This window comes from Podarcis muralis, chromosome 9 (genome assembly GCF_964188315.1).
Source record: "Podarcis muralis chromosome 9, rPodMur119.hap1.1, whole genome shotgun sequence".
NCBI lineage: Eukaryota > Metazoa > Chordata > Lepidosauria > Squamata > Lacertidae > Podarcis > Podarcis muralis.
The window spans coordinates 16,682,127-16,696,622 of NC_135663.1; the positions used below are offsets into that span (position 1 = coordinate 16,682,127).

The 14,496-nt window shown below is 46.2% G+C and overlaps 1 protein-coding gene across 2 annotated transcripts in view; it reads left to right on the plus strand.

The window, feature by feature from the left end:
- MMRN1 (multimerin 1) overlaps positions 1–14,496 on the plus strand; it is a 68,668-nt gene that overhangs the window by 17,975 nt on the left and 36,197 nt on the right. For both annotated transcript variants that reach the window (XM_028743919.2, XM_028743920.2), the window contains exons 2-3: positions 2,403–2,522; positions 7,078–7,184. In XM_028743919.2, coding sequence (XP_028599752.2) covers positions 2,403–2,522; positions 7,078–7,184 — 227 coding nt within the window. The remainder of the gene's footprint in view (positions 1–2,402; positions 2,523–7,077; positions 7,185–14,496) is intronic.

Here is a 14,496-nt window from a genome sequence, read left to right on the forward strand (position 1 = left end):
TTGCCAAGGCCCCAAGGCAGCTGCTCCAAAACGCATCAGTGTCAGCATGTAATCGATGAGTTATGCCTGCCTTGCCAACTCTGGCATATGCACGGAAGTCTGGCCAATGCAAAGGACCCATCATCAGGACACCGTCATCCGTTTTTACTGTGTACCCAGGAAGATTGGAGGCAGCCGGAGAGAATTCTCAGGCGGCAATACTCTGCCTCTTCCAGCCGTGTGGGGTTCGTAGGCAGAGTGTTAGGCTTGAACTGGGGAGAACCTGGGTTCAAATCTCCGCTTGGCCGTCAGGCTCGCAGGGGACTCTGAGGCTGTGTCTCAGCCTGACCTACCTCACAGGACTGTTGTGAGGACAAAGTTGTGGTGGCGGCGAAACAATGTTTAATGCCCAAAACTCCTTAGAGGGAGGGTTATGGTTAAAGCAGGCATGTGGAAACCTCAAACAAAAGGCTTCAAAGTTCATTTGAAAATGTGTTTTCTTGAGAGAGAAGACATTTGGAAAAGTTATTTTGTAAGAGAATATGTTTGAATATACACATTTAAATGTGCGTTTAAATGCACGTTTTCATACAAAGTTCTTTTTTTTTAAGAATTCAGATCAATGTGGAAACAGGATGAAATAGTGAACAGAGTTAAAAGTGTTAGATAGATGATTCATTTATTCCAAGCCTGATCCAGCAAAATAATAATAATAATTTTAAAACTGCCATATGCTTTTTTCCTTTTCCTTTTCTAACTCCAAGGGAGAGATATTTACCTCCCTCCCTTCCCAGCTGAACACATGGAAAGTGTATGTGTGTGTGTACATCTTATCTGCTGCAATGTTAGAACTTTCTCTGAAATGCAACCCCAGTGGTGTGATATTCATAATATTGATGATAATGATGATGAAGACGATGATAATAACAACAATGGTAAATTATTATAGCGCATTTTTATTTCACTTAAATTGCTTCTTCCTGACAACGCCAGAAGGAAAAAAAGGAGCGAAAGGGACAGGGGAAAAAGAAAATTACCCTCAAATCACATCTATAGGTTTACTGCAGGGAAAAGACCCAAACAAAGCTTCATACAGAAATATTGATTTTTATATACATGCATACCAATTAAAAAGAATTATTGCCCTGCTGCAGATCCCCTGGAGCCCCCACAAAGAATGGAAAAAGAAACATTAAAGGGACTAAAGGGGAAATGCATTGGCTCTGAAAACCATTACTCCATAGCTGAAGAGCGACCTTGTCAGAAAGCGAAAGCACAGCAGTATCCTTGCATTCCAGGGACAAACCCAGGTTGGGGTGGACTTTAGTCTTTCAAATTTGAGGGACGTCCTATGCAAGGCTGAAGTTCAGCACCCAACCACCTATCACCTTTCGTTCTGCTCAATTTATTCTGTCCTCGTTGAGAAGCCCTGCAGCGCCCCCTAGGCTCAGGCACCCAGGTCGCGCTGCCCTAAATCTGATTTCGCTCTGGTGGTGACTTTGAATGGGGTCTTGGAGGAGTTTGTATTTGATATCCCGCTTTATCACTACCAGAAGGAGTCTCAAAGCAGCTAACGTTCTCCTTTCCCTTCCTCCCCCACAACAAACACTCTGTGAGGTGAGTGGGGCTGAGAAACCTCAGAGAAGTGTGACTAGCCCAAGGTCACCCAGCAGCTGCATGTGGAGGAGCGGGGAAGCGAACCCGGTTCACCAGATTACCAGTCCACCGCTTTTAACCACTACACCACACTGGCACCTCCAACTCCTTCCGTCTGCATATTGTCACCAGAGTCATCACAGGTTGTTCCGAGAGAAGGCCAAGCTCTCCAGGCACCTTCCTATGCCTGCCCCATCGCTGCAGTGCGATGTATCGCATTAAAAGGAAGGGAGATGCGCCGCCAACAAGGAGACAGATTTGCGTAAAATTATGCAAACTGCTTCTCTAGATATCCAGATGCAAATTTGGAAAAAAATGTAGAATTTAACTAGAAATGCAATACATCTTCCCAAACAGTGACCAGGTATCCTCATGCCCACCTAGTTAGTTTGCCCAGGTGATAACTGTTGATGGGCAACTTCAAGTCTTTTTTGACTTTCCCTTCTTTTGGTCCTTTTATGTTTTATCCAACCCTTCAAATAGAGGATTGCCCTCTGTAAACGAGGACACACAACTACCCTCGGCAAACAGCTGTGTCCAGGGTGGAGCCACTGGGAGGCTTGTTGACCTCCCTCGTTTAATCAGGCAATTATCCCTGTTTTGTAGGTGGAATTAAGAGCACAGTGAGGACCAGCAACTTGCCCAAGACACTCACAGCATATGTAGCAACAGACAGCATGGAGTTCCCCCAATTCCCATTTATCTTTTTTTTAATTTATGATATCAATTGTCTACAATTTTGCTTTCCCTCCCTCCTATTTACGCAGGAACTGGTGTGCCTACGTTCACACAAGACTCCAGCCCATCATCGTGGTTGACAACATAGAAACATATGCATCGGGCAGAGCCAAGCCATGCACCTGGATTGCAGGACCCTGCGGATCAAGGTATACCTGTCTTCCACCCTACCCGTCCCAATGGCAGCTAATTGTTGTGTGACTTTCAGCTGATCCTAATAAAATGGGTATTTTGCTGTGTAACAACTTAAGAAGGGGCCCACTAGATCATAGAATTGTAAAGTTGAAAGGGACCCTGAGTATCTAGTCCAATCGCCTGCAATGCAGTTATCCCATACAGGGATCGAACCTGCAACCTTGGCGTTATCAGCACCACGCTCTAACCAGATGGGCCATCCAGTCAAAGGCCATTGAGTCCAACATAGTATTTTCATGATGGCCAACCAGATGCTTATAAGAAGCCCACAGCAGGACTTGAGTGGGAAAGCCCTTTCCTCTCTTGTAATTCCAGCAACTGGAATTCAGATGCTCCTTCCCTCTCTCTCTCTCTCTCTCTCTCTCTCTCTCTCTCTCCTCTCTAACACACACACACACACAGAGAGGGGGGGGGGAGAGGGAGAAGATTAGCACAGCTGCCTAAAGACTCTCTGTGTGAGCGTGACTCCATGATGAATTCCTTGTGCATTTCAAAACTTACTACTGCACCACTGGTGAATTTCCCCCTGTACCTTCCAAACCTGTTCCAAATACTCACCATTTCCCACTAGGTGGCAGGTTTGCATATACCTAAGCAACAACAGAGGCATGGAAGCAATTTAAAATCCAGACCATCTCCTCTCATAAAACTCATACCCTTTTTTCTCTCTTCAATTTTCAAGTCTCTCTTGCTCAATCTGAGATATTCTTTGACCAAGAATGAGGAGAGAAAGAGAGAGAGAGAGAGAGAGAGAGAGAGAGAGAGAGAGAGAGAGAGAGAGAGATTATTCCAGAGCCATTCTGTATTTCAACTGGGCATGGATTTGTGTCTCAGAATCTTTTCTTCTTTGAGTCAAGTCAGGCTATAGTATGAGTTTTAGCTCAGATTTTAACTTAAAGAGCTGAGTGCAGTATAACAGATTTACAACCCAAGGCAATCTGAACTGTTTATTTATCCTTGCAGAGCAATATATATGTGAAAGGGACTTTAAGGCATGATGAGGAAAAACCTTTGAAATACTCAGCTGGCAAACGACTTCTCCTTACAATGGCATGGTACAGTCACGTAATTTTTCTTACTCATTAGCACATGGTAGTCAGGAGTTTCTCAACAGGAGTTTCATAATCAAAACCAACACTCAGTTCAAGCATAGTGGTGGGGTTATTTCTTACATCCGAATGCAGGAACAACCACATCTAAGAAGGAACCTCTTTGCACATTATGCTTTGTTCTGCTTATGTTTTTAGGTAGCGTGTGAACTAGACTGGACTCCCCAGTTTTTAAACAGATGGCTATCTGACAGGGATTCTTTAGCTGTGATTCCTGCATTCAGGGAGTTGGACTAGATTTCTCTTGGGGTCCCTTTCAACTCTACAATTCCATGATTCTATGTGATGTACATGTGCTTATATCATACAGATGATGGCTTTTTTCCAGGCAAGTGTTTCATCAATAAGGGAAAGGGAAGCTCCAATCCAACAAGGCTTATGTGGGAGAGCAGCAGCAGCAGCAGCAGCAGCAGCAAGTGAGCCTTCCAGGTCCTGTTACTCTGCCCATGTGAAGACTTTCTTGCCAGCCCAGTGGCCTCCCAGTCATCACTATGAAACCCCACCTTCTTCCACAGAAGCCACATTGTAATAACACATCTGTGACTCGCCTTCCACACATCTCTCCCTATTACAGACATATCCTTAGAAACAGCCCAAATAATTTACAAACAGTACAAGCGCAACCGAACAGAGGTTTTAAAAAACATACAAAACTAATGCCTGAGGCACAGATCTTTTCATTCAGCTGGAAAACCTACTGACAGCATATAATTGCTGTGAGGTTACTGCTGTGGTTTTAGCATGGATTCTAAAGCCAAGTTTTGTGCGTTTGAGTTTTTAATCAGGCTCAGCATAAATGGATGAAATGGATTATAATGTATAACAGGCATTGACTGGCAGAGGTTCTCCATGGACAGCAGATGCCCTTCCACTGAGCTACAGTGCCTTCCCCAAACAAACATGACTGCTGTACTACTTGAGCGCAAAGCCATAACTCACACACCGAGATGTATGGACACCAGGTGCCCACAACTTGTGTTTTGCATTGTGAGATTCACTTGGAGAGCTATAGCCTTTCAGTATTCACCAGGGATAACTAAGTGCCCTCCAGGCTAACTAACATGACCCATGGCCAGGGCTGATGGGAGAAGAACTCCAACAACATCTGGAGGGCACAATGATGACTACGACTGGCATGGGCATTATAAGGTAGTTTCATGGGTTCAGACTGATGTCCTGCAACTTCCTTGCCATTGCATTCCAGATGTCAACGCCACAAGTGTGTGTGCTTCTGCATCGAAGGCCATCTTAGGCAGACCCCTTTGGTAAGAAATACGTAGGAAGACACCTAGGAAGCAGTTTGCTTTCAGAAATCTCCGCGTTAATTATGTGTTCCTCTAGAAAACCAAGAAGGTTCCCGGGGACTCACTTGAGCGGAAGCGTTGAGTGGACATGAATATTTTGGAACTGAATTCCGTGCTCTTAATGACACGTATTTGCTGGGCTGCTTATTCATAGTCATGCTGAAGCGCAAGGCATAATTTTAGCTACTTAAAAATGAATATTTACCCAGTTTGCCCTTAGCCCACTGCACTCCCAAGCACTCATTTTTGCCCCCGCGAAGGGAATGAAAATTCAAACAGAAACCTCTATGGCAAGGACTACAAATAGGATGGCTTTTTTATGTAATTTGCTTTTTAATTTAAGTTGTTGTTTCCCTCCTTTCGTTTTTAATGAGATTTCCCTTCAAGTAAGGAATGAGCACTGTCCTTTCCTTTGGTATTTGTCACGGTCTTCTGGTTTCTCGAGGAAGAACCTGCATCCTCCTTTCTCTGCTTCATAAAGCACCTGGAGCAAGGACAAGTCAGACCAACAGAACATGATCCATGCCAGGGATGGGGAACTTCTGGCCTGGGCTCCACAGATGGCCCTCTAAGCTCTCTCTGTGGCCCCTGGGACTCTCCCCAAGCCACACACCCTTATTGGCCCTGCTTCCCACCTCCTTCTTGCCCTCCCAGATTCAAAATCACTGAGCATATTAACAAGAGGGGTTGGTGGCTATGAAACTGGATTTCGGTGCAGTGCACATTGGGCTATTACGTTTTAGGTTTTATTGTGTAAATGCAACCAGTGCGGGAAGACATGGGTTAAAGTGGGAGGGTGTAATGGACTTGCAGGAGTCGGAACAATGAGAGGCACCCCCAAAGGTGAGAAGGCTCAGAGCCAGGGGGCTGGCGCTGGGATGACAGTGAGTGGCCAGAGGGAGCAGCCTGGGAGGAGGAGGTGTCGGAAGCCAAAGAGGCAACAAGGTTTAATGAGCAGGGAGAGTCTGTGGCAGAGAGCAGTCCAGAACCAGAGGCAGAAGCGGAGGCTGGAGAGGAGGGGGGCCATGAAGCAGTGGTGGGTCATGCTTGTGGGAGGCACAGGTGTCCCACCCATGCTGCAACGAGCATGAAGCAGAAGGAGCAAAGACAGGTACGCAGGCACAGTCTCCGATTGCTTGGGGAAAGCCCTGGAGAGGAGGAGACATAGCTGACTATTGGGAGGCAGGAACCTTTAGTCTTGGCAACTGCCTCATAAGGGCAAGTTCTACGGGAAGAGTTGCTGTACTCTCTAGACTTGACATCCTGAGCTTTCTTGTTTCTTTGAATAAAGACTTAACTTCACTGAAACCATGCAAGTTATTGCTGACTGGCTCCTGGCATCTGCTCCTGACAGAGGGGGAATCCTCTGGATTTGGTTTGTACATTATATAAGATGTTGACATCTACCATTCACCCCAAATTTCTGCCTTCCAGAGACATGAAGGAGTGCCCTTTCTTCCATGAACGTGCCTGAGCATTAAGAAAAGCCCCCATGGCTCTGCTTTTAATCTCTTTGGTGTCGATGGGTGGATGTTGACAGGAAACAGGGCCTTTTCAGTTGTGGCTCTTCATCTCTGGAAGGCTCTCCCCAGAGACACACCCTTCATTTCTTTATTTCATTTTTTGGTCAGATAAAACCTATATAAGTTGCCCAGGCCTTCTAATAGCTTGCTATCTTTTTAGTGGGTTTATATTGCTTTCTTATTGCTCTGTTGTATCTTGCTATCTTTGTGGGATTTTTTTATTATAAAAAATATGGTTTTAACATTCCATTGCCCAACTTTGGAAGCTGCTCCAAGATCTTTCGCTGAAGAGTGGCTAAGAAGTATTTTAAATCAATGCCTACATAAATAAATAAAACCACCCCCCTGCCTCCTCAACTCTTAATTTCAACTATGCTCCTGAGGTCTTTATTTTCACTAGGTTTGACACGAGGCTGTTCTGTAAAAGCGTTTGCTTGTGGTCTTGTACAGGACGCAATCAATAGACTTCAAAAATAATCCCTCAGTGGCCTATTACTGATGTATCATCCTGTATCATGTCCATTCATCTGAGACAGAGCCCCGCTAACGTTTGCTTTCCAAATCACCTTGCAGCTCCCAGTCAAGGACTCGCCAAGCTTACAGGGTCAAACATATGATAGTGACATCACTGGACTGGAAGTGCTGCCCCGGATACAGCGGAGCAACGTGCCAGCCCAAAGGTATGGGAAGCGATGGAAATATTAACCCTTCCTGGCAAGCAATCTGACCTGGCTACAGAATGGCTGGAAGCGGGAGGGAATCTGCTTGCAGCAGATGGAAATGGAAGCCCTTCCAGATCAGGTGTGGGGATTCTCTGGCCCACCAGATGTTGCTGAACTACAACTCCCATCATCCCATGCTTGTCAGGTACAGTGAAGGATGCTGTCACGTTAGCAATGTTGTCGGTCTGTTTGGGTTCTGGATGTTTAATGGGGGTCACCTTTGAACAGGCAGCAGAATGTCTTGGATTGGCTCTGCGGGAGTCTTGGGCAAACCAGGAAGAGTCTGGTCTTAATCCCAGCTGATCCTAATAAATCAGGCACAGCAAAGGAATGAATCTTCAGTATAGTATCACAGCCGCCAACTCCTAGGGGCCGAGGCACTTTTGCCCCATCCCAATTTATTTTCTGATCCCCCTCAATGTTCAGAGGGTTTTCAGCTCCACCCCATGGCTCCTCAGAACGTCACGCACAAGTGGTCAGGACGTCATGTGCTGCTGGCCACATGACACCAGGACATTGCATTGGACCCCCTCAATCATCTGGAGAAGATGGTCCTCTGGTTAGTACGGTGGTTAGTTTGGCCCTAGCAGAAGAAGCCTGTCTGGTTCAAAGAACCATTTCACAAAGTAATTACTCAGCAAATGCCTCTTGTTTAAAAATTAATCCACCTAGAGTAGCTTGACCCCCCTGACTTTTTAAGGTACGCTGTCTCTGAATGTATTTCAGCCAGAGGGCATACATTTAGACACTCAATCCCATTCCCATTGAAGTCAAAGCAAATTTATAGCCGGGGCTTCATTTGGATTAAGATTGAGGCAGATGGCAAAATGCCACGCAGACTATTGCACCGACCTTGTGTGAAACATTGCCTGCTTGAGACAGGGAGTCCTGTATTTTACGACTGCGCCCGTGATCAAACATATGGCAAGTGTGTCGTGGTTTAACAGGCTTGCGACTGCTATTGCTTGCTCGTGGCCTTATACAAGCTCCCCTTGAAAAATAAGATATGGCATCCACATACATATTTTAAATGGATGAATATTACAAGAAATGCCATTAGCTGCGGTAGGGAACTCAATCATCGGCGGTAGAGAAGAGGCTGTGATTAAAAATTTATGGGCAAAAATGTAGAGAAGTCACTGCCGTGCGCATCTAAGAGAAGGAAATCTTAATACTGGCGGCGGCAGCATGGGAATCCCCTGTGGAAACAAGAGTCTCTCTTATACATGGCTGAAAGAAGGTAGATGTTTTGGATTAACTCTAATGGGGACTGTTTGTTCGTCGTGCTTTTACATCTGGGATCCCAGGCAACATGGATCTAAAATGTTTTCAAGGCTTCAGAGAATCAAAGAATGGTAGAGTTGGAAGGGACCTCCAGGGATCATCAAGTCCAACCCTCTGCAATGCAGGAATCTCAGCTAAAGTATCCACGAAAGATGGCCATCCAACCTCTGCTTAAAAACCTCCAAGGAAGGAGGCTTGTTGCTCTTGTTATTATTGGACAATAGCCACAGTTCCATGAGCATGAGTTTGAGCATGGGTTTCCCTTTTGCCCCCCAACCCAAAAAAGAAAGCCTACTCTGAAGGGTTTGGGAGATAATCCAGAAGAAAATAGGAGCATAGGCAACCACCTTACCATTGGTCCATCCATCTCAGTATTGTTTGCACTAACTGGAAGCAGCTCTATGGGTTTTAGGAAGGGATATTTAGCAACCCTACCTATAATAAATAATATTTTTTTATTTATACCCCACCCTTCCCCGTTCAAAAACGGGGCTCAGGGTGGCTAACAACAAATTTAAAACACTTAATTGATGCAACAAAAAACAGAATAAAATACAGTATAAAACACAGATAACAATAAATTCAGAATTCAAAAATCAATTTAGGGGGGAAATCCATCCAATAAACGTTAGATGATCACCAGGGCTAGCTGGCTAAATTAGTCCTATTTGGGCCAGTGTGGAAACCAGGGGAGAATTAGCTGTGGGATCCCAGAGCAGGTAATCTTCATAAAAAGGGGAGGGAAGGAAGGGGAAGAAAAGATCAGGCTAAGTTCAAGTTGAAAGCCAGGCGGAATGGCTCTGTCTTACACGCCCTGTGGAAGGAGGTTAAATCCTGCAGGGCCCTGGTCTCATGGGACAGAGCATTCCACCAGGTTGGAGCCATCACTGAGAAGGCCCTGGCCCTGGTGGAGGATAATCTAACTTCCTTAGGGTCCGGGACCTAGAGATACTGAGGATTGAACCCTTGAGCTTCTGCATGCAGAGCGGGTGCTCTGCTACTGAGCAAAGGCCCTTCCCTATGGGAAGTTGCAGGTACCAGTCCAAGGGGAAGTGGCAACCAGAGAAAATAACATTTCCTTGTTTCACTTCCATGTGCTCTGCAGGATGGAAGGTCTGCTTACCTTAACAGAAGGGATGTGCTGTATCCAAGCCAATAGCAACCACTGTGATGTCCACAATGGATAAGCAGTGCCTTGCTGGCAAATTTTATTGGGATTGATGAACTTGAGGTGGTCCTTCAGAGGTTCTGATCGGATAAAACAGGGATGCGGAACCAGTGTTCCTCCAGATGTTGTAGGACTACAACTCCTTCCAGCCCCAGCCAGTGTGAGGAATGGTCAGCGGGGGTGATGGGAGTTGTAGTCCAACAACATCAGGAGGACCACAGGTCTAAGATCACAGTACTCCTGAATAGGCCCACTGAAATGAATGAGGGCTCCACAAGGGTATGGAAGAGCACACATCTTCCTAGTACATCTTCCTGAGGTTAATATGCCTCCCCTTCAACCATTTTTCTGGCCCACAATCCACCTATTAACAAACTGGAACACTAAAGTGATATTCCCCACATCTGAATGAACCCTCAGCAGGCACACACAGGTCAGCTAGACAGAGTCTTCCTCACTATACAGTGGTGCCCCGCAAGACGAATGCCTCGCAAGACGAAAAACTCGCTAGACGAAAGGGTTTTCCGTTTTTTGAGTCGTTCCGCAAGACGAATTTCCCTATGGGCTTGCTTCGCAAGACGAAATGTCTTGCGAGTTCTTGCAAGTTTGTTTCCTTTTTCTTAAAGCCGCTAAGCCGCTAAGCCGTTAATAGCTGCTAAGCCGCTAAGCCGCTAATAGCCATGCTTCGCAAGACGAAAAAACCGCAAGTCGAAGAGACTCGTGGAACGGATTAATTTCGTCTTGCGAGGCACCACTGTAGTAAGAGGTACTGAATTTCTATTTAAATTATATAGCTTCTAAAGTTGCACTTATGCATATAAATCAGAGTATGAAAATTTAAGGAAAGCCCTCTTCTTTGATGAAGCATTCCTTCTTTTTTGGCAAGGCACCGTGACCCAATTTTGAAATTTGCTTCTCACCCACCATGTTGGCATATCTCTCTCTCTCTCTCTCTCTCTCTCTCTCTCTCTCTCTCTCTCTTACCTGCGTGCAAATTCCAAATGGCAACGGGCCTTCAGATTCTGAAAGCCAGCAAAGTTTATTTAAGCAAAATCTCAAGGCAGGCTTGGAAGTTTCTGCTCGAGTGAAAATTTCAAGTGGAACTAGAAAAGTTGCAGTAAAGGAAGTGAAATTTCTTGGGAAGGTTCTGTCTTGGGATCTACAGAAAACATAAATGCATGTTGCTAGCCCAAATGTGCTATGGATGTTTCCTGCCTCTTACAGTATTGGGAGTTGGAGTCTAACATCTGAGCTCCAATATGGCAGAATTTCTCTTTGGCTTCCCAAAATTTCAGAGGTCTGCTCCATAGTAACTCAGAGTGGGGCTTTCTGTGTGACTATCCCACTTCTGTGAAAAAGAATTCCTCTACTTACTGGGTACAGTTGAATACATGTTTGTTTTGACAAGTTTTTCAAGCTCAGTGAAAAAGTCTCTGCCTTTGGGGTTCATGTTGTTGTTTTTTTGAAACCAAATCTTCAGTTGTTTACACAGTTTTAAAAAACTGTTTTTTAGTTGTCTTTGCGGTATTTTTGTAAATTGCCTTGGGACCCGTAGAAAAGGCAACTAATTAACTAATTAAATATAAATGTTTCTGAAAACCCACGTGGGATTCCTTTCAACAGAACCTGTTTTTGTCAGGTGCAAAGAATTTTCAGTCCTGCGACTAATTCTAAACAGAAGACGAAAAGCTCAACATTTATAGACTTTTCCCAGTAGATGGCTGTATAATGTTCACAATAACAGGAGGCCAACTGCAGTATAGAGCAGCAGACAAAGGAGAAGAATTAAGAGTTAAGCCCGTCTACAAAATTCATTGGGGATTTATTAAACCGGTGTAAGCAGTCAATGAAATGACTCCTAAGGGGAATCACACTACTTTTAGATGTGCTCCCCATTATCAGTCGCTGTTGCAGAATGAGAGTTCCCGGAGTTCTCCGGGAAGAGGGATGGATGGTTCAACCACCCTGGGAACTGTAGCACCCTTAACAAAACACCACTTTCCAGCATTCTTTGGGGGAAGCCATGACTGTTTAAAGTGGTATCCTAGAGCTTTAAATATATCAGATAGAATAATCATAGAATTGTAGAGTTGGAAGGGAGCTTGAGGGTCATCGGACTAGATGACCCCCCCCCCCCCCGCAAGGCAAGAATCTTTTGCCCAACATGGGGCTCAAACCCACAACCTGGAGATTAAGAGGCTCATGCTCTACCAGCTGTGCTAACCCAGGTGGTATGTTGTTGTTGTTTAGTCGTTTAGTCGTGTCCGACTCTTCGTGACCCCATGGACCAGAGCACGCCAGGCACTCCTGTCTTCCACTGCCTCCCACAGTTTGGTCAAACTCATGCTGGTAGCTTCGAGAACACTGTCCAACCATCTTGTCCTCTGTCGTCCCCTTCTCCTTGTGCCCTCAATCTTTCCCAACATCAGGGTCTTTTCCAGGGAGTCTTCTCTTCTCATGAGGTGGCCAAAGTATTGGAGCCTCAGCTTCAGGATCTGTCCTTCCAGTGCGCACTCAGGGCTGATTTCCTTAAGAATGGATAGGTTTGTTCTTCTTGCAGTCCATGGGACTCTCAAGAGTCTCCTCCAGCACCATAATTCAAAAGCATCAATTCTTCAGCGATCAGCCTTCTTTATGGTCCAGCTCTCACTTCCAACCCAGGTGGTATAGCCTAATATATTTTAATTGGAACATAGGAAAGTGCCGTAGAACATATATTCCTCTATCTAGCCCCATATCGTCTCCTCTGAACGGCAGCATCCCTCTGTGGTCTCGGGCAGGGATATTTCCTGCTACCTAGTCATTTGAATTGGAAATGCTGGGGTTTAAAACTGTGACTACAGAATGAAAAGCAGGCACTCTTTCTGTGAGCTTTGGCACCTCCTTGAAGAGCGGACCTGAAAAATACGAAGCGCAAGAGATACAAAGAGGAACTTATCAGATGCATGCTCACCCCAGAGTCACGTTTGGCTGCAGCTATTAACTGTACACTCAGTGGCAAACCCATGCTTGCCTCTGGGTATTATGTGAAATAGTCTACCTTTAAAGGGTGCGTGCGAAGCTGAAAGGAAGAGAGGGGATTGTGAAATCTGCATCATATCTCAAAGCAACCACCTAGCTGATTTAATTAGGAGGGTGCTGCAAGGATTGACTGGGGGGCAGGGGAAGCACCTTCACATTGGCAGCCCGTATATGTGGGAACAAAAGAATGGTAAGCGGAAGAATAAAAGGACATCCATCAGGTGGCCCTTTATCACCGGAGAGTAACTGATTCCCCCCGTCACAGATTGTATCGTCACGCTGCCACCTGATAAATCCTATGTAATTAATTGGGATGAATGCAAGTATTTAACTCCTGTTGACAGCTACGGCCTTATGAAGATAACAGCGGCCACTGAGAATGTGAGCCGAGCCTCCAGCTTACATTGCAGCCTTGACTGCTGCTATGATAGGCTTTGAGGACAGCTAGATCTCACACGCCCCTGTGGAGCACCTAATTGTTGCTTTCTGCAATTGCAGCAGATAGAATGTATTTGTGTCATCTGGAAGGCTTGTTCGTCCTGGGGCTCCTGCATTTTGGATACCGTCATCCTATCTGTCAGTCAGGAAGGACGTGAGCCTGGGAGGTGCCTGAGAGTCAGCTAGGAGACACCTGCCAAAATCTTGTCTGACCCAGACCCTGGAAACACCTCTTCTGAGAAAGAGGCTTGGGGCCCTGATAAGAGCCCCAGTTCAACAGAGACTTGGAGAAATCCACAGTGGTTCAAAGGCAACACAAAGAGTCTCATTGCCACAGGATTGCATCCTCCTGGCCCCTCATCCCACCTGACTGCCTTAGTAATGAGGGGTCTCCTAAGGAGGAAGGGTCCACATGGGATGAAAAATCTAGGGGCATAGGTGTGATGGCCTGGGACTCGGGCTCAGACTCGGAGCCAGAGGAGTCTCAGTCCACACCAGATCCTTTGCCTCAGGCGGCAGCTGAGGCAAAGTCTGGGGCCTGATTCTGAAGAGCCCCAGTCTGCACAGGTTCCACTGCAACAAGCACTAGCTGGGCCGAGTCAGAGGCCTGAGCCTGCCCTGGCTCCAGATGTGGGGATTACCTCGTTGCCTTCAGCTGGGCCATCACTTACAGCTGCTCCACTACCAGTTTGGTCAGGAGAGGCTGAGGCGGCCCCTGGGTCTAGTAACCCACCGATGTCTCCTGAGCTGCAGAGACTGAAGTCTGAGAGAAGGAGAGACCTGAGTACTCGCAGGAGGAGTGCTCGCCTTTGGGTGAGACAGGGAGGTGAGTCACCAGGGGATCAGGACCTGCCACTACCCCAGCAGAGATAAAAGGCTGCTGGAAAAAAGGCCCCAGGTTGCGGGAGCAATGTTGCTGTTTGCCAGAACCTGCCTGTGATCCTGGGCCTGACCTTGCCTGGTTTCCTGCCTCGTGTCCTGCCTTGGTCCTGTCGGACTGACTACTCGCGGAACCCTTGGATTCGGGACCGGACCTGGACCGCGTTACTTGGGTTACCCCCGGGCCCAGCACAATAGGAACACAGGAAACTTCCTTATCCTGAGCCGGACCACTGGGCCATCCACCCTACCTGAGGATTCAACCTGGGACATCTCATGGACATCCAATGAGGCTGAATGTTGGAAGATTCAGGACAGATGCAAGAATGTACTTCTTCATGCAGCACATAATTAAACTATGACACTTGCTCCTACAGGAGGCAATGATGCCCACCATCTTGGATGGTTTTAAAAGAGGATTAGACAAAGTTGTGCAGGCCAAGGCTATTAACATCTACTAGCTGTGATGGCTATGCTCTG